Here is a 25,496-nt window from a genome sequence, read left to right as displayed (position 1 = left end):
CTGGACTAGCGAGCGTCTTATAGTGTGTACTATATACTTATATGGACTACTCTAGATATTGTTGAGTCTTCCTAGGATGTATCTGCGTATCGGATTACTGTTTAGATTGTAGTAGATCAGAACTTGCATGTGGGTCTGACCCACTTCTTTATTTTTTCAGATGTTCGTCAATTCTAGAGTTAGAGCTTGGACGTGCAGAGCAGATACAGATATTTATTCCTCCGACTATGTAGGAATCTTCTTTATGTTAGCTTTAGACTTTATTTCTATTATTTCAGTTTCGGTTTGAGAATCTTTAATAAGGGGTCCAATGGATGGATTCCCAAGTTGTAAACCTATGGAGTTTGGATTTAACAGATTTCTATAATTATATTATTTTAAGGATTTTCAATTAGCATTCTTTCAGCTTATTATTTCTATTTCTTATTTTATCTTGTATTCTGTGTTCGGTTACATATTAATTGTTTGAAATCCCTCGGGTTTGGGCCTGAGCCTGATCAACCCGTGTCTCGGATCTGAGGGGTATCACAACTGCGTTCATGATTACAACTGATATCGCGATTACAAATCTTGATAATAATCATAACTATATAAGTGATTTAACAACATTAATAATAGAAAATACCATAGAGTAGAAGCTCCACCGTTCTTGATTCTAATTACAATTCACAACGTTAATGATAAAGAATAAGAATTTCACACCAATTTCTTACAAATATCATAGAGTATCTTGCTAAAAAATGCACTACTGAATGAGACAACGGTCATCAATTTATAATTCACGCCGATTTCTTACAAATATCATAGAGTAGCACATGTCCTGCTAAAAAATGCACTACTGAATGAGACAACGGTCATCAATTTATAATTCTAAGAGTTCACGATTTTATGAAATAGAGTGACCAGTAAGATGACTTCTAAAAAGCTTCGCAATAGTGTGGGCTACCTCATTGCCATTCCTATGGACATGGCTAAGACAGGATGAGGAGAAGCTCCGAAGCTCCACTTTAATATCATAGGATATTGCTCTTGTCTATATTCCTATTGATATTCTTGTTCTGACAGCTAAGGATTTTTCTTTGTTTTTGCAAGGATACAAAAATAATAATAAAAAAAAATAAAATTGGCCCTTTAAAAACCTTGATTCTTTGTTTTTCCTAGAGAAACCAAGAAAAACAAAGTAGCTGCAATATTAAGGACAGGATTCATTCTTTTTTCTATCTGTAATTTTTTTTTTTTTACCAAAATTTTCTTCCCTCCGATCACTAAAAATATAAAATAGTTCAAAATTTCTTTTGGTTTACATTTCTAAAAAATTACTGAATTTCACAAAAATATATATATATATTTTTAGTAGATCTCTAAAAATATTCACAAAAATTTTAAAAAATATATATTTGAACTAAAATGCCTAAATTGCCCTCTATTTTTTTTTTTTTTTTTTTTTTTTATTTTTTTTACTAGAGGCCTGTGTGGACTTGGTCTCATCCCAAGACACCCACTGGACAGCCAATACGTGTGCTAGGGAGAGAGCACTGAGCAATGCCAAGCCAAGTGTGAAACCTGAAAAGGGCATTGGTACGTTACTGTTGAAGAGTACAGAAAAAGGCAATGTAAAAGCTAGTAATATTTTTCATGACGTGTGTGACCCGACTATGTGGTATCAACCAGTAATTCTGTCAGTCAAAACTTGGTCAATTGAAACACAGAAAAAAATAGATAGATCTCCTTCCATCATATTTCTCCTTTCTAAATTCCTTAATATATATTTTTACTACTAATTTATGACACTTTCTATCTTGAGTGTGTGCACAATATAAAACGGTGAAGAATTTTTTTTATGAAACACAATGCGAGAAATAAAAATCGTGTTCCATCGATGTCGTGGGAGTATATAACACAATTCATCTGTAATATTTTACTAGTGTCATGATTCTCCCTCTTTCGATATGTTGAAATGAATAACTAACAAATATAACTTGTACTTTGAAAGTGCATTAAACATAAATTATATTTTAAAACTTTACCAAATTGGTAATATTTCTTATTTTGAACTCATGACTTTTGAATTATAATTATTTTTTAAAAAAATAAATTTTTTATTTCTATATATTATATAATGATTATATTAATGATTTTGTTAGATTTGGTCCAAATCAAACTATTAATAAATGATTTCATACTTTTAAAATATAAATTGAATAAATTCGTAGAAAAATCAAACCAAATTTACCATTTAACAATTCAAATGATTTTTTATACACCCTTGGATGGAGCAATCTTATGCTAGTCTTGAACATTAAAATTAAAAAATATATTTTTTTCAAAACACAAAAAGTGGGACTAAGATTGAAATTTATGGTGCTAGTAAATAAACAGTTAGCAAAGGACCAAACAGTGTGTGAATGTGGAGAGCTAATGGCTTTGAATATTCAAAAGGTGGAGAAGAAAACGGTCGCTTTCATTGGGTTTTCTTTGCTTTGCTGATCGAGGACAGTGCTTTGCTTTCTTTCTTTCGTTCTTTCATTTTTTATTTTTTATTTTTTTTATTTTTTTTATTTTTGTGTGTGTGAGAAAGTCGTAAAGAAAGTCAGTCCACACGGAATACAAGTCTTTGAGATGACTGTCACTCTCATCAATATATATACACACGTATATATATATGCATACATATATTTAGAGGCTAATTGAATTGATGCTTCGTGGTAGATCACTGAAGACTTCATTCAGACTTTCGACCCTTTTAATCTCTCTCAAGATTGAAGCAGAGAGCAAATTGAAGAAGCTAGGCTGTGTGTGTGTGTCTCTCTCTCTCTCTCGAGGGTATTGTTGATTCTGCCTCTGTTCTATATTATTAATTCATATCTATCTGATTCAAGCTAGCTCTGAGAATTTTGCATCGAACCCAGTTGTTTAATTTCTATCATCTGATCTGGGTATAGTCTCTTTTTATTTTTTGATGATGATTTTGAGTGATTGTTAGATTTTCTTGGGATTTCTCTGAAGAATAATTTTAGGTATTGCTTCTAATTTTATTTTTGTTAGTTTCTTATTTTAGCTTTATATCTCTCTTCTTTTGGGGTTAAATTTCTCTTTCAGTTTTTGACTCTGAAGTTGTCTTCTATTCATAGTTCTTTTTTCTTTCTGATAGATTAGTGGTCTCTATACTCCCATTTTGATCTTGTGGATTGTATTCTTAACAGTAGGCTAATTACTTGGTTGGCTGAATTAAATTTTAAGCTAGCAAACCCTAAATTGCTAGCAAAGCAATTTTTTCTTCTTTTTGTATTCTGGGGTTTGGAGAGAACTAAAAATTGGGGAAACTTCTTGTTGATGGGAATTCTCATGAAGATGAGCCCAAATGGCAGAGATTTTGGTGTCCTTGTGTTCCATAGTTTGTTGTGGGTAATGTTGCTTGGTAGTGGTGGTAGTAGTAGAAGCAACATTGGTGTGGCCTATGCTACTGTAACTGATATATATTGCTTGAGAACCATAAAGGAGTCTCTTAAGGACCCTCTTAACTACTTGACTTCCTGGAATTTCAACAACAATACTGAAGGTTTCATCTGCAAATTCATCGGTGTTGAGTGCTGGCACCCGGATGAGAATAGGGTCATAAACATCCGCCTTTCGAACATGGGTCTCAAGGGTCAATTCCCTCGTGGTGTCGAGAATTGCTCGAGCATGACCGGCTTAGATCTTTCGAGCAATGAGTTATCCGGGCTCATCCCTTCAGATATATCCAAGAGGCTCCCATATGTGACAAACCTTGATCTCTCTTCCAACAGTTTTTCTGGTGAAATTCCGTTGAGTCTAGCGAATTGTACTTACTTGAATGTCCTTAAGCTTGATCACAACCAGCTAACCGGTAGCATCCCCTTGGAACTTGGCCAGCTTGGCCGGATTAAGACGTTTACCGTTGCCAACAATTTCTTGACGGGTCAGGTCCCCAAGTTTGCTAGTTCAAGCATAACGGTGGATAGCTATGCAAATAATCCAGGACTCTGTGGGAGCCCTCTGGGTCTTTGCCAGGGTCCTCCAAATAAGTCTCGTGGCGGAGTCATTGCAGGGGCGGCTGCTGGTGCGGTGGCTGTTACCGCGCTTCTTGTGGGTATAGTTCTTTACTACTACTCGCGAGGGATGGCTACAAAGAAGAAGGAAGATGACCTTGAAGGCAATAGATGGGCAAAGAATATCAAAGGAGCTAAAGGCATCAAGGCAAGTTTCTTTAGTTCTTATAGTCTCTTACAATAAAGAATCTGCTATTATATGTTTGTTACTAGCCCAAGTCCTTTCAAGTTGCTAATGTAGAAATTTGTTTTGTGATTTCCAGGTTTCAATGTTTGAGAAGACCGTTGCAAAAATGAGCTTAAGTGACCTCATGAAGGCTACTGATAGCTTCAACAAAAGCAACATCATTGGAACGGGAAGAACTGGAACAATGTACAAGGCAACACTTTCTGATGGTACTTCCCTCATGGTTAAGAGGTTGCAAGACTCTCAACACTCAGAGAAAGAATTTACAGCAGAAATGAACACTCTGGGTAGTGTGAAACATGCTAATTTGGTGCCCCTCTTGGGATTTTGCATGGCAAAGAAGGAGAGGCTTTTGGTGTACAAGTACATGCCCAATGGGACGCTCTATGACCAGCTCCATCCGGTGGAACCTGAGGCAAAGGGCTTGGAGTGGCCTGTGAGGCTCAAAATTGGGATTAGGGCAGCCAGGGGCTTGGCATGGATGCATCATAGCTGCAACCCCCGAATAATCCATAGAAACATAAGCTCCAAATGTGTGTTGTTGGATGAGGATTTTGAGCCGAAGTTATCTGATTTTGGCCTTGCAAGGCTCATGAACCCTATTGACACCCATTTAAGTACTTTCGTGAATGGGGAGTTTGGGGATTTGGGTTATGTTGCTCCCGAGTATCTACGAACATTAGTTGCCACACCAAAGGGGGATGTTTACAGCTTTGGAACTGTGCTACTCGAGTTGATAACCGGAGAGAGACCTACCCATGTAGCTAATGCCCCTGAAACCTTCAAGGGCAGTTTAGTGGAGTGGATCACAGGTCTGTCAGGCGACTCTCTTCTCCATACTGCCATTGACAAGTCTTTGCTCGGGCAAGGTTTCGATGGGGAGCTCAAGCAATTTCTCAGAGTCGCTTGTAATTGTGTGTCGCCGAATCCTAAGGAGAGACCAACCATGTTTGAAGTGTACCACCTTCTTAGAGCTGTTGGAGAGAAGTACCATTTCACAACTGATGATGAGATTTTGATGCCACTGACTGATGCTGGTGGTGCTGATTTTCAGGATGAACTTATCGTTGCTCAAGAACCAGAAGAGATCAGTTACAGAAGTAATTTTGAGATTACTATGCAGTAGTAGTAGTAGTTTGATGCCATATTAAAAAGTGTTATGATCAAATACATAATACTTGTAACAGTTATGACTTGTAGTAGTATGCAACGTGCATTATTTGATGTTTAGACCATTAACTGTAAATATGTTTGATGTTCTTGTAATGTTGAGAATTAGGATACTTGTTTCCTCCCTGACATGATTGTGGATTGTTGAGTCCTCTACACAATGCACCAAAACTTTGTTGTTCATTCAATTCATTTCTATAGGCTCCGAACACACTACTATGTATCCTCTCTAAATCCCGCAGTGATGAGTCTCTTATGCATTGGGCTAGTCAATCATATCACGTATCCTCTTCAAATCCCATAGTGATGAGTCTCGTGCATTAGATTGGTCGGCCCTGCAATGACGGAGCTGGTGTATTGGGCTATCCCTTCTCTGTAAAATTTATTCACAGAGGAAAGTTGAACGCTAAATGATTAGCTATGAATTTGAAGTTCCTAGGATTTGGCAAGTTCTCATAATCCTTAGCTTCACTATGTTTGGTTATTAGATTAGTCATTTTTTATTTATTTATCTGACAAATTTCTTTGCACGTACTTTCTTCCTTTGTCCTTGAAATTATACTTAATTCTTTTAAATTCTATTGAAACATAAAAGTAAGAGACATAATTGGACTTTGGAGTAGAATCAAGAAAATCACAAAAAATGGAGGATGGCCATTTTTATATTTAATGTAGGTGAAAGGTGGTCCAACTTTGTAGATTTTTCAACCCATCACATCACATAATTGATAGGGAGGAAGGAAAAGGAGGGATTGACTAAGTTTTCCACTGATGATGGTGGAAGGAAAAGGAGGGGGGAAAGGACGGAAAATGGATGGAATATCCAAAGACAACATAATTTTAAGTGTGTTAATTTATATGTTTGAGGGTATAATAGTAAAGTAAATATTATCCATTTTTTTCTTCCACTAGACAAGTGGAAGGAGAGGAATGGACACTGACTCTTTCAATGTAGTAACGTCTCTTCCCTGCAACCTTTTCTTTCGTTCATTTTTTCCACCCCCGTGTCACGTGAGATTAGGGTAATTTTAAGGAATAATTGTAAACACAAAGTTTGCATCTATTAAGGCAAAATTAAGGAACTGTCGATGTAATTCCCAAGAAATATTTTAATGCTCATATTTTTTATAAGATGATATTATAAACTAATTGAATGTTGATACGAAATAATAAAATTTCACTAACTAAATATAATTTTATTTATGTGACGGGATATAATTGGTTGATAATATTGACATGTTATTATCGCTGTAGGAAAGATTTTTTTGTAATTCATTCAAAAATTTACAAGATACTGTATGTTAGTTACAACTTATGAAACACGAATACGTACACGAGTACCATACGATACAGACATAATTCTTTAAAAAAAAAAAAAATTGATACTAGTACAGGGCAATTTTTAAAAATATATATAATTTTTTTTTTTACATAAAAAATACAATAATATTATAATTTAAATCCAATAATTAACATCCTTTCTTTCCACGCGGGATGCATTTCAGATATTATTGACCCCATGAATATTATTAACACTTCTGCAAGTGAAGCATAAACAAAAAATTGAAAGTTAAAAGACCATCACCTAGTATGTGATATTTGTTAATCCAAATTGTATTAAGTAAAAACCTACTCATATATATATATATATATTATTTCTAGACCAAGTGGAAGAAAAAATGAACACTCCTCTTTCCTTAAAATATTTCTTCCATCCATCTTTTTCTTTTTCTTTTTCTTTTTCTTCGGCTCACTTTTTTCATTCCCTATTCACATGTAGCATTAATTAATGCGTGACTTAAATATTATATAACCTCTATGTCACAGGCCTAGAGATTTGGCGCAGCGGCACGGCCCGTGCGGCACCAAGGCGTTGCTTCAGCTCGCGCGCAGCGGCACGGCCCGTGCGGCACCAAGGCGTTGCTTCAGCTCGCGCAAGCGTTCTGGTCAGCCACCACAACCTGTCCTCCTAATGATACATGCTGACTGATTTCGATCTGCCTTGGTCTCATCAGGGGAACGGCTCCAGCTCCCGACCAATTTATGCAGGGATAGTTCACACTGCACTCGCCCAATGATAGGCCTAGGACCAAGGGGACGTCCACTCCTCAAGGACGTGACTCTTCTCCGTCATGCCGCCTCCACAACATCCCGAGCAAGCAAGGGCCTCCTGCCGACTTGATGCTCGCCCTTCACCACTGTTTGCATCACCTAAGGAGCTCGCACGAACTTTGGCTCCAGTGAGCAACTTCAACGGACGCCTCTTCCCGTAAAGATAGAGGCTCTCCCCCCAATTGCATTGATTCCTCCTCATCGACACAGCTTCAGTGCACCGTCTTCATTCTCTGACCCCTCCCGGACCAACAAGGGGGCACCTCATCGTGCTTTACCCCCAGTCCTGCTCTGATACCATTTGTCACATGTCTAGAGATTTGGCGCAGTGGCACGGCCCGTGCAACACCAAGGCGTTACTTCAACTCGAGCAAGCTCCCTGGTCAGCCACCACGACCAGCCCTCCCAAGGATACATGCTGGCTAGTTTCGACCTGCCTTGGTCTCATCAGGGGAACGACTCCAGCTCCCGACCAGTTTGTGCAGGGATGGCCAACTCCCTTCTTTATAGTCAAGTCCACAACCAGCGACAAGCTCCTCGCACACAACCGAGTCGACCTGTCTGAACTCTGAAGAGGTACCATCCTGTGCTCCTGCACGCCCTTTCCCTCGAACCATTCCCAGTCAAATTCTACTATTTGCCAACCAGTATGCTTGTCTTCCATCCTCCAAGCGTCTTAGGAATCACTTTGTGACATCTAGCTAACAAACACACACACACACAAGCAAAAAAGAAAGTTGCTTAACAAAAGGACAATGCAGGATATTTCGGATATTATTGACCCCATGAATATTTTGTTACCGAAGAGTTGACCTCATAAATATCAAGATTTCAATGTAATTTTTTATACTATTTGCAAATAAGTGATTTGTCTTTATACTCATATATATATATATATATATATATATATATATATATATATATTAATTATTACACTTACCTGAATTTTTACCACCATTCCCTAGGAATTACCCTATAAATTAAAGTTCATACACTTGAAAGCTCATTTCTATCACCAACTTACCGGCAAACTCTAAATTTGTTAAACCATTGCTACAATATTTGTTAAACATCATTTTTTTACATGCTCTCAACAGTTTGTAAAATCTTTCTAAAAATCCCTTTTAATTTAGAATTATAGAAAATTATACATCTTTTAACATTGTGTTTGCCCAAGAGCCACAATTCAACCAAATTATAGATATGTTTCCTGTTTTTCAATAAGTTAACAAACGAGATTTTCTCAGTTAGGAAAAAAAAAACATATATCAAACAAATAAATCAAAGTTTGAATAAAATTATATTGTTTTTAGTGCATAATCACGGAATTCAATATAGATCCCTTGTATCAATTCTCCCTCCCGTCAGTGAGGGTTCTCTCCGTCCGTGAGAGTGGGTGGGTTTTTCCTTTCCTTCCTTTGTTTGCCCGGTGCTCGTGGGTTTGGTGTTCTGATCTTCCCGGTGGTGTTGGTGTTGTTCCCCTTCTGCGGTTTTGTGCTTATTGGGTGTTGTGGTTGTTCTGCTTTTGGGGTTGATCGGATGGGGTTGGTTGGTGGTTGGGTCTTTGGTACCTATTCCTTTGGTTTTCCTTTCGATCCCGGTATTTGGGTGGTTTGCTTGGTTTTTCTGGTCGTCCTCCTGTTTTCTCACCTTTTGTTTGTTGCCGTAGGGTGGTTGTCTGTGCTACTGCTTTCTGTGGCCCTGAATTTTGGGTTTTGGTTGGATGCTGCAAGGGCTGTTCTGTCTTCGAGTTCGCTATTTGGGATCGGTGTGTCGTTTTCTTGGTCATGCGTGTCGGATGTTCTCTCCTGTTTCGGGTTGTTGCGCGTTGGCCATGATATTGAAGCAGGTTCACTGCTCCTTCTTCTTGTTCTGTTCAGAGCTGCCTCGCTTCCGGCCCCCATTGACTTTGGGTCGTGGCTTGTTGTTGCTGGTTGTCGTTGTGGGGTTGGTTTTCCTTTGGTGCTTTGGTTATTCTGTGTTTTTCGTTATTGGTGGTGTTATGTTTCCGACGCTGCTGTCCCTGCTCGTGGTTCGCTGGCTCTTAGATCCTTCCCGTGTTCCTCCACGGTGTTCTGGGTTGCTACGTCTGCTTTCTATCCTTCTGCCGCGTGTTTGGCCCGGCTGCTTTTGCGTGTCTGGTGTTCGTATGGTTCGCATGTTTTGCTAGGCTGATGTTTGGGCCTTGTGGTGCTCACTGGGGTGTGGTTTTTGTGGTCTTCGGTTGTTTGTTTGTTTGTGGCTCTTGTTGTTTTGGTGGTGCTCAGGTTGCTTGTTTGCTCGGGATGTGGTTTGTGTTTAGTTTGTTTTGTCTCTTGTAGGTGCCGTTAGGCTTGTGTTTATTAATGATAATAATAAAAATAAAAAATAATAATAAAAAAATACAGATCTCTTGTTATGATTTCGTATAATCTGCATTGATTTTCGTGTTGTGTATCAAAACAGTATCGTACTTATCACCTACACAACTCTTGTGATTGTTGATGCATCCGTGAATTATGTTCTCAAAGACTCAATCTTTTGGAGGTAATGAAGGAAGAAAAAAAAATATAGGAAAGAAAATGTGGAAAACGTGAGATGTCCGGACAAGCCAAAATGGTCAATGTTTTTAAAAGCAGCTTTTAACATATTCTATAAATCAACATTGTACTCTGACAACCAAGCAAAGAAAACATCAAAGGCAGAAGCTTTGAATATCATAAATATAATCTACCACACAATTTCTCTTTAAATTCTTTTCTTAATACGTAGTATATATTATCATCAAGGATTGTTTAGTCTAAGTTATAGTGTTAACTGTTAAAGTTTAAATCTAAATTTAAATATACGTAATATATATTATCACTTAATCCACAATTTCTCTTTAGGTTCTTTTCTTAATATATATTATCATCAAGAAGGGTTGTTTGGTCCTTCAAAGTAGGTAGAGTGTTAAAGTTTAAATCTAAGTAAGAGCAAGGTAAGTATATAATTTTGCTTCTTGTCAAAATAAAATATACATAAGATATATCGAGTAAAGATATTTGTACCGATGCAGTGAATTATCTAACTCGAATGTTTCTGATTAGCTATTTATGCACAATACATATAAGTGGAATGCTCCACTTCTTTGTTTATGCATAAATGAACTAATTAAAATAAATAGATCTAACAATTCACTACAACAAATGAGATTAATGAAAGCGTGGACTATTGTGTATAAATAACTAATCAGAAACATTCGGTTAGTTAATTCACTACAATAAATCGGTGCAAATATCATTACTCATATATATTAGCATTTAACCCAAAAATTTTTTAAAAAAAAAATTTAAAGTCAAAATTACTTTCTAATCTTAAGTCTTAAACAAAGGGCAAGTTGAAAGACAAATGTTCGTGTTAAGTACACCATTAGTCAAAGAAATTAATGTATTAAGAAATATATTATAAAAAATTATAAAAAAATCATTGACCATCAGCTTTATCATTTTTCCATTCCTTTTTTGCATTTGTGTATTCTTTAATTGACTTTTCAAGTTAATGTTAAACATACAATACTGGTAAATCTTAGAATCAATTTGGCACCTCATGACTTTTATATAAATGTCAATTTCTAGTGAACAACTGAACATACTACTAGATTGTGTATATAGACCAGTCTGCTAAGTTGATTTTTTATGGACTCTGATATTGTAATCAGTTTTAAATCCCTCTGTTCCAACATTTAAATGGTCTAACCAAACAATGAAATACTAAAAAATAATCATCCTATATACATCATTCCATATATGCAACCAAAAAATTAGAATAAGAACGATCATATTATCCCTGCATCATTTCTATTCCATTGCACACCACATTTTGTTCCTGAGTAACAAAAATAGCAACAGTAATAGGTCAAGAACTCCACAGGCCAATGTGATCTATAGTGTTTATGAATTGAACAGGTCAGTAAACCAAACCCTAGTACAAGTCCTTGGTCAAAACAATCGTAATTTTATCACAAATTTCGAGTTATCATTTGTTCATATGCGTCAACAAATTTTCAGCATTTAATTGATTCTTCCCTTCCTCGTGTGTGACCTATTTGACACAGCCACTCTCTAGAGAACGAACACGGTGCGGACTTCTAATATGCAGATTAGGTAGCAAAAACTTGAGAAGTGGAAGTACTCGCCATGAATCAACTACATAAGACAGCCAACGTAATGAGCTCGAGGATATTTCCTCTGTAATTGTGGCCATTGCACGAAGAATTGATCAGCCATGCCTAACTTATAAAGGAGCAAGCCACTTAACGATAGCCTCCTCACTCTTGCTATACTCTCAACATAAAAGGTAGATGACCATCTAATCCCCACAACCTGCATGTAACATTGAAAGATGTAAAAAGAACCTGAGTGCTATCTTAAAAATTAAAAGAATAGAAAGCTAGAATCATCAAGCTAGAAAGACGCACAAACAGAAAAAACAAAAAAAAAAAAAGGCATAAAGAAACTTTCAACAAAAAGCATCAGAACCTTAAAACAGAATGCAATTGCGCAGAGAGGTATACAAGTTCCAGGTCCATTGCATAGAATCTGTTAAAAATACATATATTATGATAAAGAGATTTGCCACTGAAATGCAAAGATTAGAGAAAACAACAAAAAAAGAATGAAACTGCGATAATCTGTTTTTGTGTGTGTGCGCGCGCGCGCGCGTGTGAGGAGGGGGGGGGGGGGGGGGGGGGGGGGGTGTACGAAGGGTAAGAAAATTACCACTTGGGGTCTGATTTTAATCATTAGCCAAAGGGCATGAGCTATAGCAATTAATGTTGTCCCAACAGAGGTTAAATATGATTGACCTACTTCTCGGCTTCGATATATCTGCATAAACTGAGCACTCTTTGCCACCTCAGCTCCTGTCTGCAACAACAGATAATGATAACCATTTTAAAAACAATATGGTTCTGGATAAAGCAACAATATATCATCATGATAGTAAGATGCAGGATCCCAACTTATTTTAATGTTCACAATCAAAGGAAAAAATATAATCCAGCCATTTGTTGAAAACATAGTGATCTCATCACGCCAATAGGAAGACACAAGGCTCAAAAAATTACCATTTTCTCTCCTCTCAAATACTTTAAATATCACAAAATATAAGGAATGAATTCCACAAATTTTGTTGCCGCCTCTGTCAGAATTACACCACTGACCACACTAGCATAATCCAAACAAAAGCAACACTTGTCACCATTTGACAACACAAAGGTAAATGCAATTAATCTTATACTGTTATAGACAACGCACCCTTACAAACATCATCCACTTGGGAAACTGAACATGTGACATTGAGGATTTCATAGTACCTGCTCACATGTAAAAGCAAAGGAAATGAAAACTTGAATTTTTTGCTAAATAGTTTTATCAAGGGCGGGCCTCAGCATTTCATGAAACAGGGGCCAACAACAAAGAGAATGTTAAGTTAGTAAATAAAAAATCTCCATGCAGCTGCCGGGGAACAACCCTAAGCTCCAACAGTAATTAGATGGAACCAAAAGCCAAGAACCAAATACTCCCTCCATGCCACAAAAAATGTCCACCTTTCCATTTTTGGCTGTCCCAAAATAAATGTCTCAATTCAAAAGTCAATGTACTTTTGTTTTGTAACATTACCGATTTAACCTTATTGCATTGAATTTATAAAAAGTAAACCATCACATCATTGTGAACCCACTATGGGTAAATTGGTAATACATTTACTATCAATACCAAAAAAAAAAAACTATAAGTCATCACCTTAAAAAGTTAGATTCCCGAAAAGGGACTTTTTTTGTGGGACGGAGGGAGTACTTAATAAGCAATAACTATTTTATTCGAGACGGCAAACAAGGAGAAGTTATTGGAGGGTCCTGGACCATTTAACACTTGGTGGACTAGTCCAAAAGAAACTAATGTTGAGATTTCTTTGTAATATATTAATACACTCTTGTCGGGCCATTTTCTCAATCTGAGGGTCTACATTAAATTGGTCCACCAAGTGTCAATGATCCAAGACCATCTAATAATTTCTCGCAAACAGGCGCATCTCGGACCTCCCAACATATTTCTTCTTGACCATTCCGTGAAATTGTACAAAGGCACCTACATGGAACCACTGAACATAGCCAGAAAAAAAAAAAAAAAAAAAAAAAGTACTCGCAAACACTTATTGGACAGAACCTACACCTTTCAATAACTCCGAATATGGCCAAATGGCCAAATTAATTCAAAATAAGCTACCACAAAGATCTCTCTCTATTTCAGGGTAAGTACCAAACAGACGCTCATGTCCCGTTGGAACCCTGCACCTTACCTTTTCGGGGACAGGTAAAACTACTCAAGCTGACAGCTTGGTGATACCACAAAGAGTTCCTGTATAATCTTCTCCATATACTAATTTCAGTATCACAAGTATACTAACATATCTTTACCTGATGAAGCTGAAATTACAGTCCCCACAAGTATTTATTAACCCCAGTTTGCATGTTTACTTGAAGAAGAGCTTTATACAACTTTGGTTACAAATATTAAAACAAACTAGCCCCATCCTGGAGGAATCCTTCTTCTGAGTGACAAGATGATATTCAATTTCAGTGCACTTCTTTAGAGCTACACCAACATTTTCTCCATGAATTCAGGGATCCGAGACACTTAATACCGAGTGATGGCTTGAAAGAGCGCATAGATATTTTTTGAAAAAATATATTTTTCTTCATCATGCCAAACTACTTCAGTTTTTATAAAACATCTACCATCAAAAACTAAATGGAATTGATTGGACCTTAAATTAACATGCAATGAAGGTTGTAGAAATGGTCCTACTTGGTAATTTAAGTTACAGATACCTAACATTACCGATCCAATTGAACCAAAAACCTAATGACTCTAAGCCCTAGGTCAAGGTTTTGGGTTTGGTCAAGAGAAGAAAAAAAAAAATATAGAAACCCTAAAAACCCACATAGTAAAGGATGATGCCTACTGACGTTTGTATCTGGAGTGTAAGGATGCCGTCACGAGATAGGGAAGAAAATTAGGAACAGAAGACACCCCATGATGCAAATTATAAGATAAAACAACAATAAAATAACCAAAGAAAATCAAATTTGAAGAAATATTTAGGTACATGCACATATTCGCATAAACCTTTTAGCCACTCAAATCTCTATTAGTGAGCATGAAAAGAAATTTCTTAATGCTCTACTTCCCCCCCCCCCCCCAACAATAAAATAAAAAAGAGAGAAGAAAATGGCTTGTCCTACATCACCCCCATTAATTGCCAAGAAGCCCTTAAAATAAACCCTCCTCCTTGTCCATCCATTAACATAGGATCCCTACCAATGGGATAAAAGGTACTGAAGCCCTCTTGTCTAACATTAAGAACCAGGCCTATTTTCTCGCACCATTCCAATCAAATCTTGGAAGTGTTTTTTAGGCAGTGATGGCATGTCCAGACTAACAGAATCGTTTAATAAGATCATAACAAAAAAAATTGCCTAATGAATGGCGAGAAGTAGCCATTGTTTATGTATAAGCAAAAGGAATATCCAAATTTTTAAAAATTATTAGTATATCAAACTAATGAGTCATACTATAAACTTTAGAGGGTGACTGAAAAGCGATCAAGACTTAAAACAATGTCAGAAAATCAATTAGAATTTATGCCAAAAACATTAATAGGAGCTATCTACTTCTTGAGACTAATAGAAAGGTATAAAGAAAGAAGAAAGGTTATATGGTTTTGTAAATTTTAGAGGGTTCTATAAAAAGGAGTTAAAGGACATAACTTATGAGGGAGATGGTTTTCTAATCATGATATGCTTACATAATGAATCACCATTAAACCCCAATCTTCTTGTTTAAATATTGATTAGCTAATTAAAGCATTCAGGAAGGGGTATATGGCGTATGTTATTCATTAATGATGTTTTAATTAAAGAAAATAAAACAAGAAAATTGTTTATGCCTGAATTGAAACTGGACCAGTCTCTTCTTCGTTTAAGCTCCCACACATGGAGAATGAAAGATCTCACTTGTCCTAGAGTGCACAAAGACATAGACATCTCGTGGGACCTTGGCGGTAGAGTTTTAGAGATAAGCTTTAGGATAAAAAGAGTTTCAAATAATTAGGAATAAAACTAAATGTATGGAATGTTAATTTAGCAAAAACCAGGAATACAAATCGAGATGTAATGAATAAAGAGGGTTAAGAGATACTAAATAGGGAATAGTTTTTTTTTCCTTAGTTGGTACTCACACACACATGCCTCCACTGAGGCTCGAACCCCTGACCTTCCTTTGGAAAGTAGGGGTCTGGTACCGCTAGGCCACTAGCCCGTTGGTTACTAAATAGGGAATAGTTAAGCTACCAAAGCTCAATTATTCACAAGAAAAGAAAGATCATAGATGATGTTGCTCATAACATTAAAGCATAATGGGTTAAGTGAAGAATTGCTTCTGGTAAATTCTGGAATCGATGTATACTACTTAAAGAAAAAGGTAAATCAGACCAACCGTACATTAAGGATGATAATATCGGGTGGCTAAAAGACAATATGTCATAAAATAGACATAGTTTCAATAGAAATGTTAAAATGCATGTAAGACAAAAAAAGATCAAAATTTTAAATAAATACATTCATGATACAGTGAACATAGAAACCACTGGAGAGAAAATGAGAGAAAACCAACTACTATTGTTTGGTCATATGCATGAGGAAGATTGACATGAACTTTATTGAGAGTAATCCTAAAAGACAGGAAAAATTATAATTAAAATGGGCATGCAGTCTAGCTTAAATTATGACTTCAGACAAATAAAATGCCAATGCAGGATTCAAATTCAAGTAGTCAACCCAAATGGTTGAGAAAAATTTATGTTATATTAAGTTTTACATTTTTAATTTCCCTTTCACTAGCAGAAAAAGAAAAAATAAAGTCTCCCTTCTTCTGACTCAAGGCATCCTTTGTGGAAGCACTAATAGAAGATATGATAACAATTCAATAGTAGATGGTGTATAATATAGGACTCCTCATGGGATAAGTTCAGTATAGCACCAGACGGATGGGCAGTCCCAAAACTGAACCCAACAAACATTAACGGTTGAGTAAACCATAGCATGTAACTCAAGGAATGAGCAAGTCTTAAAAGCGAACTTGATCTTCAAGGTTTAGGTTTTGATTGTTAGGACCTTGCCAACCCATCTTGGCCCGAATGTGCAATCTTAATAAGAAGAGCATAAAAACAGCCTGCCACATTACTTATTTATTTAAGTAGCTTAAGAGTATAAGTCAAAAGAACTATCTCAAATGGTAGCTAACACTTACCCTGCCACATTACTTATTTATTTTCTCTAATTTATTGACATCTAAAATAGTGTTCAGGAGATCAGGAAAATAATAGGTAGCTTCATAAACGTGCTTCAAGCAGGTAGGCTAATAAGTATCGCCTTGAAGAGTAGGATAAATTTTGTGTGAAAAAAAAATAAATAAATAAAAGGGGGTTTTGCAGCAACAAAGTAGCATTAGAGATTTAGAGGTTTGGACTGGAAAATAGTCTGTGAAGGTGATCTTTTCATGGGAAACGGCAATTCCTATGACAATAATGCATATAGCCGTTAATGGATTGAAACAGTCAAAATCTTCTGCGCAACTCAAATCTTTGATCATTGAGCAATTTGCTTAGTAGAGAGGGGAATAAGGTTTTGGACAGGCATATGGTGCAAAACATTAAAGAGGAATTCTCTAAACGGTTGGTTAGCTGTTTCATTGCCCACAAGACATTGAAGGCAGTATTGTTGGAGATGTGACTAGGAGGACGAGGTGTTAAAGGAAATAAATATTATTTAGTGCATGCATCCTGCATAACAAAAAGTATCCTTCTGAAGCATGCACTTATATTGTTCTTAGTCTACTACACAAATTTGAGGACAATTTATATTGTTCTGTCACATTTCTATCAATGTCGATCAACTACAATGTCATAACTACATAGGTTGTTTACCCAAACTCGCCTATAGGTTGTGTATAATATGATAAATCCTTCAAACTTTCATATTCCTCTCCAATTTATGCTGCATACTAACCTCCAATACTACTATATTTTTCAATATCTTTATATCCTCCTAAATTTCTATGTCCCTCCCCAACTCTTATTTTTGCATTTGTAAACTAACACAAAATGCAAATATATCCTTCAAAAACATCTCATATTATTCAAAAATACCCTGACGGAAAATTTAATTAATAAATAAATATCTATAGCATGTGACATGTATGTGGGTCTGTCAACGTCTCTATGTATCCATATCTAACTTTTCAAACCTGTTTTAGCCAAGCCCCCCATAGCTAGGATTTAACAATTAGGTAAGTTCAACACTTCAATACATACCAGTACCTGATATCCATACCCATGTCCAGGTAACATAATACACATGTACAATCCTAGTCCATACATTGGATTCATTTCTCCTTCTACTCTTGTTAATGTTGCTTCATTAGTCATTCATCATTCACCAAGAAAAAGGAAAATGTTCTGACATTACTATAACACATGCAGCTGCCATTTTACCTTTTAGAACAAAAGTTTAATAGGGCACTATTTTGTGAAATACAAATCTCTGTTCACTCGTACATGTAAAGGTGGCAAAGCACGATACCATCTTTTTTTAAAAATAAAAAATAAGCTGCAGATAATAATGCCATATGCATGATAAAAATTGTTTCCTGAAACAACAAATGGGTCACATCAGACACTTAAAATTTAGTGTGCTCCCTACTAATCATAGATCATCTAGAAATAAAGAAATTTTATCATGGAAACCATGACATGGCTGTGAATCTTTGTAAACACCAATCAAAACAATCAGGAGGCTCTAAAACAAGAAATATAACATACCCCTCGATTACAAAGGCAAATAATTAGGAAATATCTGTCCCGTGCAGAAAGCGGAAGTGATATGTCACAGCAATGCAGCTAGACAATTCTAGTGCTTATAAATTAGAGGAAAAACATAAATCAAGTGCATGCAGCAATATAGATGAGACTCACAAGATTGCCATGATCATATTAGCACTTTCACATGTATCAAAAAGGCAACAATTGTGACAAATGATATTTTAGGTGGACACGATCTACCTTATCAACCAAAGAGTTCTCCAACTGGCGTGCCTTCTGAAGACTCATATTATCCGTGGCAGCAGCAATGTAAAATCTTGGTGTAAACATGTCTTTTTGCAGCATGTTTAAGAGATTTATCATCTCTGCTGTGTGACCCCCTACATTAGGATCAAAATAACGTGATTGGGGGTAATGACAAAAAACTTAAAAATAGGAAAATATGATGGCAGACTCACTAGCACACCTGAACCCAGAATAATGAGGGTACTGAGAGGTTGTGGAGATGAAGTGTGAAGCGGCTTACTGCTCCGATATATAACATAGAGCACACGGATGACAATTAAGCTGAGAGTGATAGTAAGGAGAATAGTGGAGACATTTGTCCTCAAAGTGGAGAAGAAACAGCAATTTCCTTTCTCCATTGCAAGAAACCTGCAGTTTCAGCCAAAGACTAACTTGCCTACATTGTAAAAAATCCAAAAACAAAGAAAAAGAGAACAATTAGAAAGAGAGGAGGGGGTGACCAAACCACATAAACAAGAAAGGCTTATGTAGCCTTTGCTCTACTTTCCATTTCAGTAACAAAAGAATGAAGATAATCTGGGCACTTTTATAACATAAAGTCTGAGCCAAAAACAAAACCTGATCCTAGTCCAATACATTTACATAGATTATCCCCTTATTTGGTGTTATATCCTATATGGAAAAGCATGTCGTCTTATTTGATTTCTTGCTTATCTTTTTTCATCTTCTATAAGAGAGACATTACTTTTATCATTTCTGAATCCGCAATTCAATATAGAAGGGTATATACTATATACCCCATATACGTCTCTCTTCCTTTCAAATTTTCCATGCAATTTGGAATACTTGAAGGATCAATTAAGCTTCGAGCGTATATTGGTCATGGGTTGAGAACGGGAATTGAACTCTATGAGATCTCTACTCCCAGTGTTCCTCAGTAGCTCAGTGGTAGAGCTACCGACTATTAACTGACAGGTCTTAGGTTTGTATCCTACTTGGGGAGATTTGATTCATTCAAAAAAACAAAAATAAAAAATTGTGAGATTGTGAGGATGGGTCGTATTACCAGTACAACATAGCAAAATCTCCAAGCAAAATATAAAAAAAATAAAAAAATAAAAAAATCAATAGAATAAATATTAACTGCGGACTTAATGGCACAATGATGTTGTGTATAATTTATTTTTGATAGCTTTAAAAATATGAGTACAGAGTAATTATAGAAATTAGTAGACAAACTTTACCTATGTATTCCGGTAAATATACAAAATACCCAATTCAATTTCACTAGAAATACAGTACATAATTTTCTACGGTTGCCCAAAATGCATTGATAGAGTCACAGGCCCAACTACATAGCATGCAGATAAAGACCGCATCATGATATAGGACACTTCAGAAGCTCGATTAGATTACACTAGCAAGATAGAGAGAGTGATCAAATATAGAAGATGTGCATGATGGAGTTAAGAATGTATGGTCATTTCAGATCTATCCAAATCAAAAAGTATATAGGCAGATAATGCCTACAGAGCCAAAAACATCGATAAACCAAAAAGGGAAAAACTTAGGTTTTTGCAGATTCGACGATTAAAACTGGTAACATGAGAAATTACGGTTAAATTGCAATTTCAATCGATGGGCTACTTTCTGGCGGAAGACTGATGTATTATCAGTGATAACGTGCTTATAAACACTTCTCTATATATTGGTTCTCTCTCTCGCATCTGATTAGACGAAAATGGTGGTATATGAATATATATATATATGAGATTGTTAATGGAAGGAACCTGACTTAAAATTGCAGCAGCAACTGAAGCTTTTGTTAGACAGTGAAGCCAAATTGGACAATCTGTTTGCGATCGGATGAAGCTTTTGAGATCAACTGTATACCTAAAACCAGACGGAGGATGAGGCCGAGTGAGTGGTGAGGAAAGCAAATTGAGTAGGTGGTGGTGGCGTTGGAGGAGGAGATTGTGGTGGTAGTTTATGAGGCAGTGGAAGATAGGTCATCACCTATCCAAAGCAAGCTTGCACATCAGAAATCTGGAGATGAATGACGGATCAATCGCCATTGATGAAAACTTTAGAGATGCCCTTTGAAATTCAGAAAATTTGAAAACAACTATCAACGATGATTTTATCATTTTTTTAGGCTTAATTACACTCACAACCCTCTGAGGTTTGCTCTATTGACGGCCAAATGAAAGTTGGCCCCTTTTTGAACCATGACCGCCCCTCATAACATGAGTGAGAGAGGGGAAGATGGGACTCTGAAAAATGGAGGCTTTGTCATCTGAATAAGGGGTGCACACCGTCCAGTTTGGACCGGATCGGAAGTTTTTTGGGACCAAACCATTTATAACGGCCAGTATTTTTGAAACCAGACCGAACCACAATGCCCATGGAACCAAACCGCAAAAAAACAGTTTGGCTTGGTTTGTCGGTTTCAGTTGATTTCCTTTTTATTTTAATTTTAAAAACAAAATTTCTTATTTTTCCCATTATATAATACATCAACAGGAACTTAACTTACTGAATTTCTTAGTGCTTGCTTATAGGTTCCAATTCATTTCTCGTAGACTATTATGCCATCTTAAATTGTCTGTCAATAACTCAAACCATTTCTTACAAGGTCAGGTTTTCTGCATTTGTTTAGATTATCATCTTGACCCAACTCTCAAATTACAAGCTAAATTATGGACTTCAAGTCTCTTCTAATACTTGTCATGAACACACTATGTAATCTATAAATTCATACCGCAAATGGAACAGGCAAAGTTTTTAGTTCCTGTTAACAAAGTGATTATCTGAAAACGTAGCCAACTGTTTGGAACAAAAAAATTGTAGGAGGAATCAAAAGAAAAAATTTGACCAAAAAAATTGTAGGATGAATCAAAAGAAAAATATTGACCAAAAAATGAAACAGGCAAAAAATTTGAGGGGTATCAAGGCCGGCCTTGAGATTGAAAAAATCTCTGAGAGGCCCTAGGCGAACTTTAATGTGAGGCCCTTTATACATTAGTTTCACACGCACAAAAATGAATGTCTATTTTTTGAATCCTTAGGAAAATTTTCAAGTTTAGCATCTCTTGGAGGACCTCTTTCAACTAATATATCTCTCATTTTTTTATCAATATTTTTCCAATTTCCTGGATCATTAATGTTCAAAGGAAGATTATCATTCTCATTCATATATTCTTCATTTACCAAATCTTCAAGTTCATTCAAATTTTCTTCATTTTGATTCTCATTCCTATCTTCATTCATTAAATCTCCATGTTCATTAAGATTTTCTTCATTCTAATGTTCTTCATTCACCAAATCTTCAACTAAACTCTCTGTTTGTGTATTGTTCCTAAAAAGCTTATGAATTTCGTCTTTTTGAGATTAAATCAATTTTTCTTCTGTCTTCTTTGTTTTTTTTCTTCTTTCATGCCCAGATTCAAATTTTCTTGTAGACATAAATGACAAAAATAAAATAAAAAAACAGAAATAGAAGCTATAGAATTATATATATATATATATATATATATATATATATTTGTTTTGCTGAAATAAAATGTAGATCAAAATGCAATGCAATGAATATGACACTATAATACCTTTTACTGTAATCAGCCCCTTCACACTAACACTCAAATCAAGCTCCTCCAAGTTGCTCAAAGCACAGAAGTCTACAAAAATGAAAATTTTGTTGTTTATATATTAATAAATTTTGTTACTTTATATTGTACTTTGTTTCCTATACAATTGACAGATTTATGCTTTATGCGGTTAACATCCAATTTATTATCAGCATGAAAAAAACCTGAATAAAATATATATATATATATATATATTGAATAATTGAAGAAATGACTTACCAGTCTGAAGTGATGAAAGCACTCTAAAAGATGGTAGGATGCTGTAATTGTAAAAATTATGATCCACGATAAGGGCCTTCAGCTTGTTCAAGACTCGAGTTCAACCCAAATTTACCAATTAGTATTTCAAATCCTCCAAAGGGAGATCCAGTTTCAGTCATTATCTTCACAAATATTTATAACTAAAATTCATAAAATAAAATAAAAAATTATATAAAAAAGATCATAAAAATTTCACCAAATAGGATTTAGTTTGCAAAACAAGAATTACAGACCTTGATTAATTGATTTAGAAAAAAAAAATTAAAACAAAACCCATACATACAAGTTAGCAGTTGAGGAGGGGGCAGAACTGGAACAGCGGGCGATGGAAACTGAAGGATATGGGTTTTGAATTTTTGAACAATCTGAAATGATATGCCGATATGGGTTTTGATATAGGTAATAGGTTTTGAACTTTTGATTCTTGCAGACAGATAGATAAACTGAAGTATATGGGTTTTGAAATTCTGATTCTTGTAGATTTTGTAATTTGCAGTTGCAGAGAGAGAGAGAGGGCAAGTTCAGAGTTGAGAACGAGAATAGAGATGGAGGCGATTGGGGATGCTGAAATGATTTGCCCTAAAATAAAAATAAAAAAAAAATAAAAATTCTGGTGGCCCGTTATCCATGGTCGCCTTGGGTCGGGCCGGCCCTGAGGGGTATCAGATTCTTTCTTGGATTGGTTCATCAATAGCTGCAGGACATAAACAAAGGCGAATATGGTGACCAGCGGGCAGGGCAGAAAGACGGATCATCCACCAAAGGGATAGGATTGAATTGCTGTATCAGCTGAAGAAGAATGACCCCACTGACGTGTGCCAGCTCCGGAGTGATGAAGATATACATAAATGAAATGATATGCCCAAACACACACACGTATATATATATATATAAAAAAATCGGTAAGAAGAAAGAGAAAAAGACAGATTCCGTTATGAGAAGAAGAAAACCTGGGTTTGATGAGGAAGGTGGAGCCTTTGCTTAAAACGTTGTTCTCTTTGTGGGGTTTGAAGGATTGGGAGGAGATCGTGAGAATGTTCAAGGCTTTTAAGGTTTCAGGCAGCGATTCAGCGAATGGTATAGTGAGAGACGATGAGGAATTGGATTTGGGGTTGTGTACTTGTGGGGGCGCCGCTGAGAAAGTGGGAGTTTTTTTTTTTTTTTTTTTTTTTTTTTTTTTCTCTTTTTTTATTGTTAATTTCACTGACACCCCTCAAATTTAACAAAATATCACATATATATATATATATATCTTTCGAAAAAAAAACTATCACTCATACTCCAAATTACTTTTTCGTCGCTAACACCATCAAAATGGATGAAAAATGATATTTTTACCCTCATTTTTTTAATACCTTTTAATAAAATAAAAAAATAAAAATAAAAAGTCAAAATTATATAAGGATGAAATTACCTTTGTCATACATAGTTAATCTAAAACGTTATAATTATATATATACACCATTACCCTTAATTTCACTCTCAGTGGTCACTCGCACACTCTTCGTATATCTTCCAACGCCGGCCACCTCCCACCATTTCATCACTAGCACCCGAAATTGTTTAAGCCCTAATTTTTCATGCATGGTTTGTTCCATTCTCTACAACATCGACAGTTCCATCAAATACACCGAAGCCAATTTTGCAATAGCCTCCTGGCCACCTTTTCTCGCCGACTTGCCCGTCTATCACCACAACTCACTGACTTAGAAGTCTTTTCCATTCTCTTCTTCTTATTAGAACTTTCCAGATTTTTTAATTTCAACCCAAGTTCAATTTTTCTTTTCTAACACTTACACTTGATATAACATTTTTCTCCACAAAAAATGACATGTTAAAATAAGTTTAGGAGACCCTGTTGTAATACCCCTAATTTTAAAAAGGATATAATGGAAATTTAATTAATTATTTATGTGCATTTTAAATTGATAAATTGATTATTTGTTTTGTGTGCATTTAAATATGATTTATCTGGCTAAGTGGTTAATTGTTTTACTTGTTTAAAATTGGTATTGTGTATTTGTTTTATGTTGTTTATTTATTTTAACTTAATTACGTGCAATTGGGATTTATTTTATTTATTAAATTAATTGGTATTTTTTTTATTATTACGTGTTTTTAAATGGTTTGTGTGACTTATTTGATTTAAGTTATATGGTTGTAGTTATATTTACGTTTAGGGTTTTGGTGTTAAGTATTTTGGTTGGCCGACTTATACTTGGGCTGGAATTAGGATTAGGGTTTTTTTGCATGAGTCTATATATATAGAAAAATATTTGTCTGCAAGACACCCTTTTCACGTAATAATCTGAAGAGGTAAACAGAGGGAAACTAGAGAAGAGAGAAATAAAGAGGTTTGAGGGGAAAAACACAGAGGGACACAGAGAGAATCAATTAAGCTTTCATCTATGGACTAAAGGTGTACCATAGAGGAAGGAAGAGGTTGATGCTGAGATAGAACTGGAGCAGTAGGAGAGTTGCCGGTAGTCTACAGTTCGTCGGACTAGTTAGCAACGGCGTTGAAAGGTTTCAAACCGAAACCTAGAGGCAAGTTTCATTCTATCTCCTTCCTATAAACTTGTGTTCTGTGCATTCTCTATAGTCTCCAGGAATCTAATTTAATTATTAAAATGGATGTTTATGCGTGATAGAGTCTCTGTACAATTTTAAACCCCTGTTCGCTTTTGAAACTATGAACTGTTGTGTTTTGGTTTTAAATTTTTTTGTCATTAATTTCACAAGAGAATTTGAGGAGTTTCTAGGATTTAATGAACTTGAATTGAACCCTAGGAATGTAAGAAAAATTCTAGAACGGAGGGTTGAACTTCGCCGAACGCGAAGAAGATAAACGGAGAAAACATAAACTGTTGCGTTCATGGTTTAAGCTTTTGCTAGGTAATT

The 25,496-nt window shown here is 35.7% G+C and overlaps 2 protein-coding genes across 11 annotated transcripts; one reads left to right on the top strand and one right to left on the bottom strand.

Moving 5' to 3' along the window:
- Positions 1-2,657: 2,657 nt before the first annotated feature.
- Positions 2,658-5,556, top strand: LOC132311658 (probably inactive leucine-rich repeat receptor-like protein kinase At5g48380). The gene is made up of 2 exons (XM_059809681.1): positions 2,658-4,218; positions 4,334-5,556. The coding sequence occupies exons 1-2, from the start codon at positions 3,334-3,336 to the stop codon at positions 5,381-5,383; spliced, it is 1,935 nt and encodes a 644-aa protein (XP_059665664.1). The 5' UTR covers positions 2,658-3,333; the 3' UTR covers positions 5,384-5,556.
- Positions 5,557-11,320: 5,764 nt separating this feature from the next.
- Positions 11,321-23,707, bottom strand: LOC132311657 (UDP-N-acetylglucosamine transferase subunit ALG14). Of its 10 annotated transcripts, none has more exons than XM_059809671.1 (8): positions 22,879-23,706; positions 22,554-22,735; positions 22,293-22,364; positions 18,908-19,123; positions 18,682-18,821; positions 12,279-12,425; positions 12,039-12,098; positions 11,321-11,882 (listed from the first exon to the last, which is right to left on the bottom strand). In XM_059809671.1, exons 4-8 carry the CDS (start codon positions 19,083-19,085, stop codon positions 11,706-11,708), a joined length of 702 nt encoding a protein of 233 aa, XP_059665654.1. In that variant the 5' UTR covers positions 19,086-19,123; positions 22,293-22,364; positions 22,554-22,735; positions 22,879-23,706; the 3' UTR covers positions 11,321-11,705. The 10 variants fall into 10 exon arrangements, with proteins under 10 accessions (XP_059665654.1, XP_059665658.1, XP_059665660.1 ...); XM_059809675.1 differs by having other exon boundaries at positions 22,554-22,717; XM_059809677.1 differs by having other exon boundaries at positions 22,554-22,686.
- Positions 23,708-25,496: the final 1,789 nt, after the last annotated feature.

Source organism: Cornus florida, unplaced genomic scaffold (genome assembly GCF_030987335.1).
Source record: "Cornus florida cultivar Cherokee Brave unplaced genomic scaffold, ASM3098733v1 CherokeeBrave_3.0.0_Hap2_Chr06, whole genome shotgun sequence".
NCBI classification, from domain to species: Eukaryota; Viridiplantae; Streptophyta; class Magnoliopsida; order Cornales; family Cornaceae; genus Cornus; species Cornus florida.
This window is presented reverse-complemented; position numbering and strand designations above follow the sequence as displayed.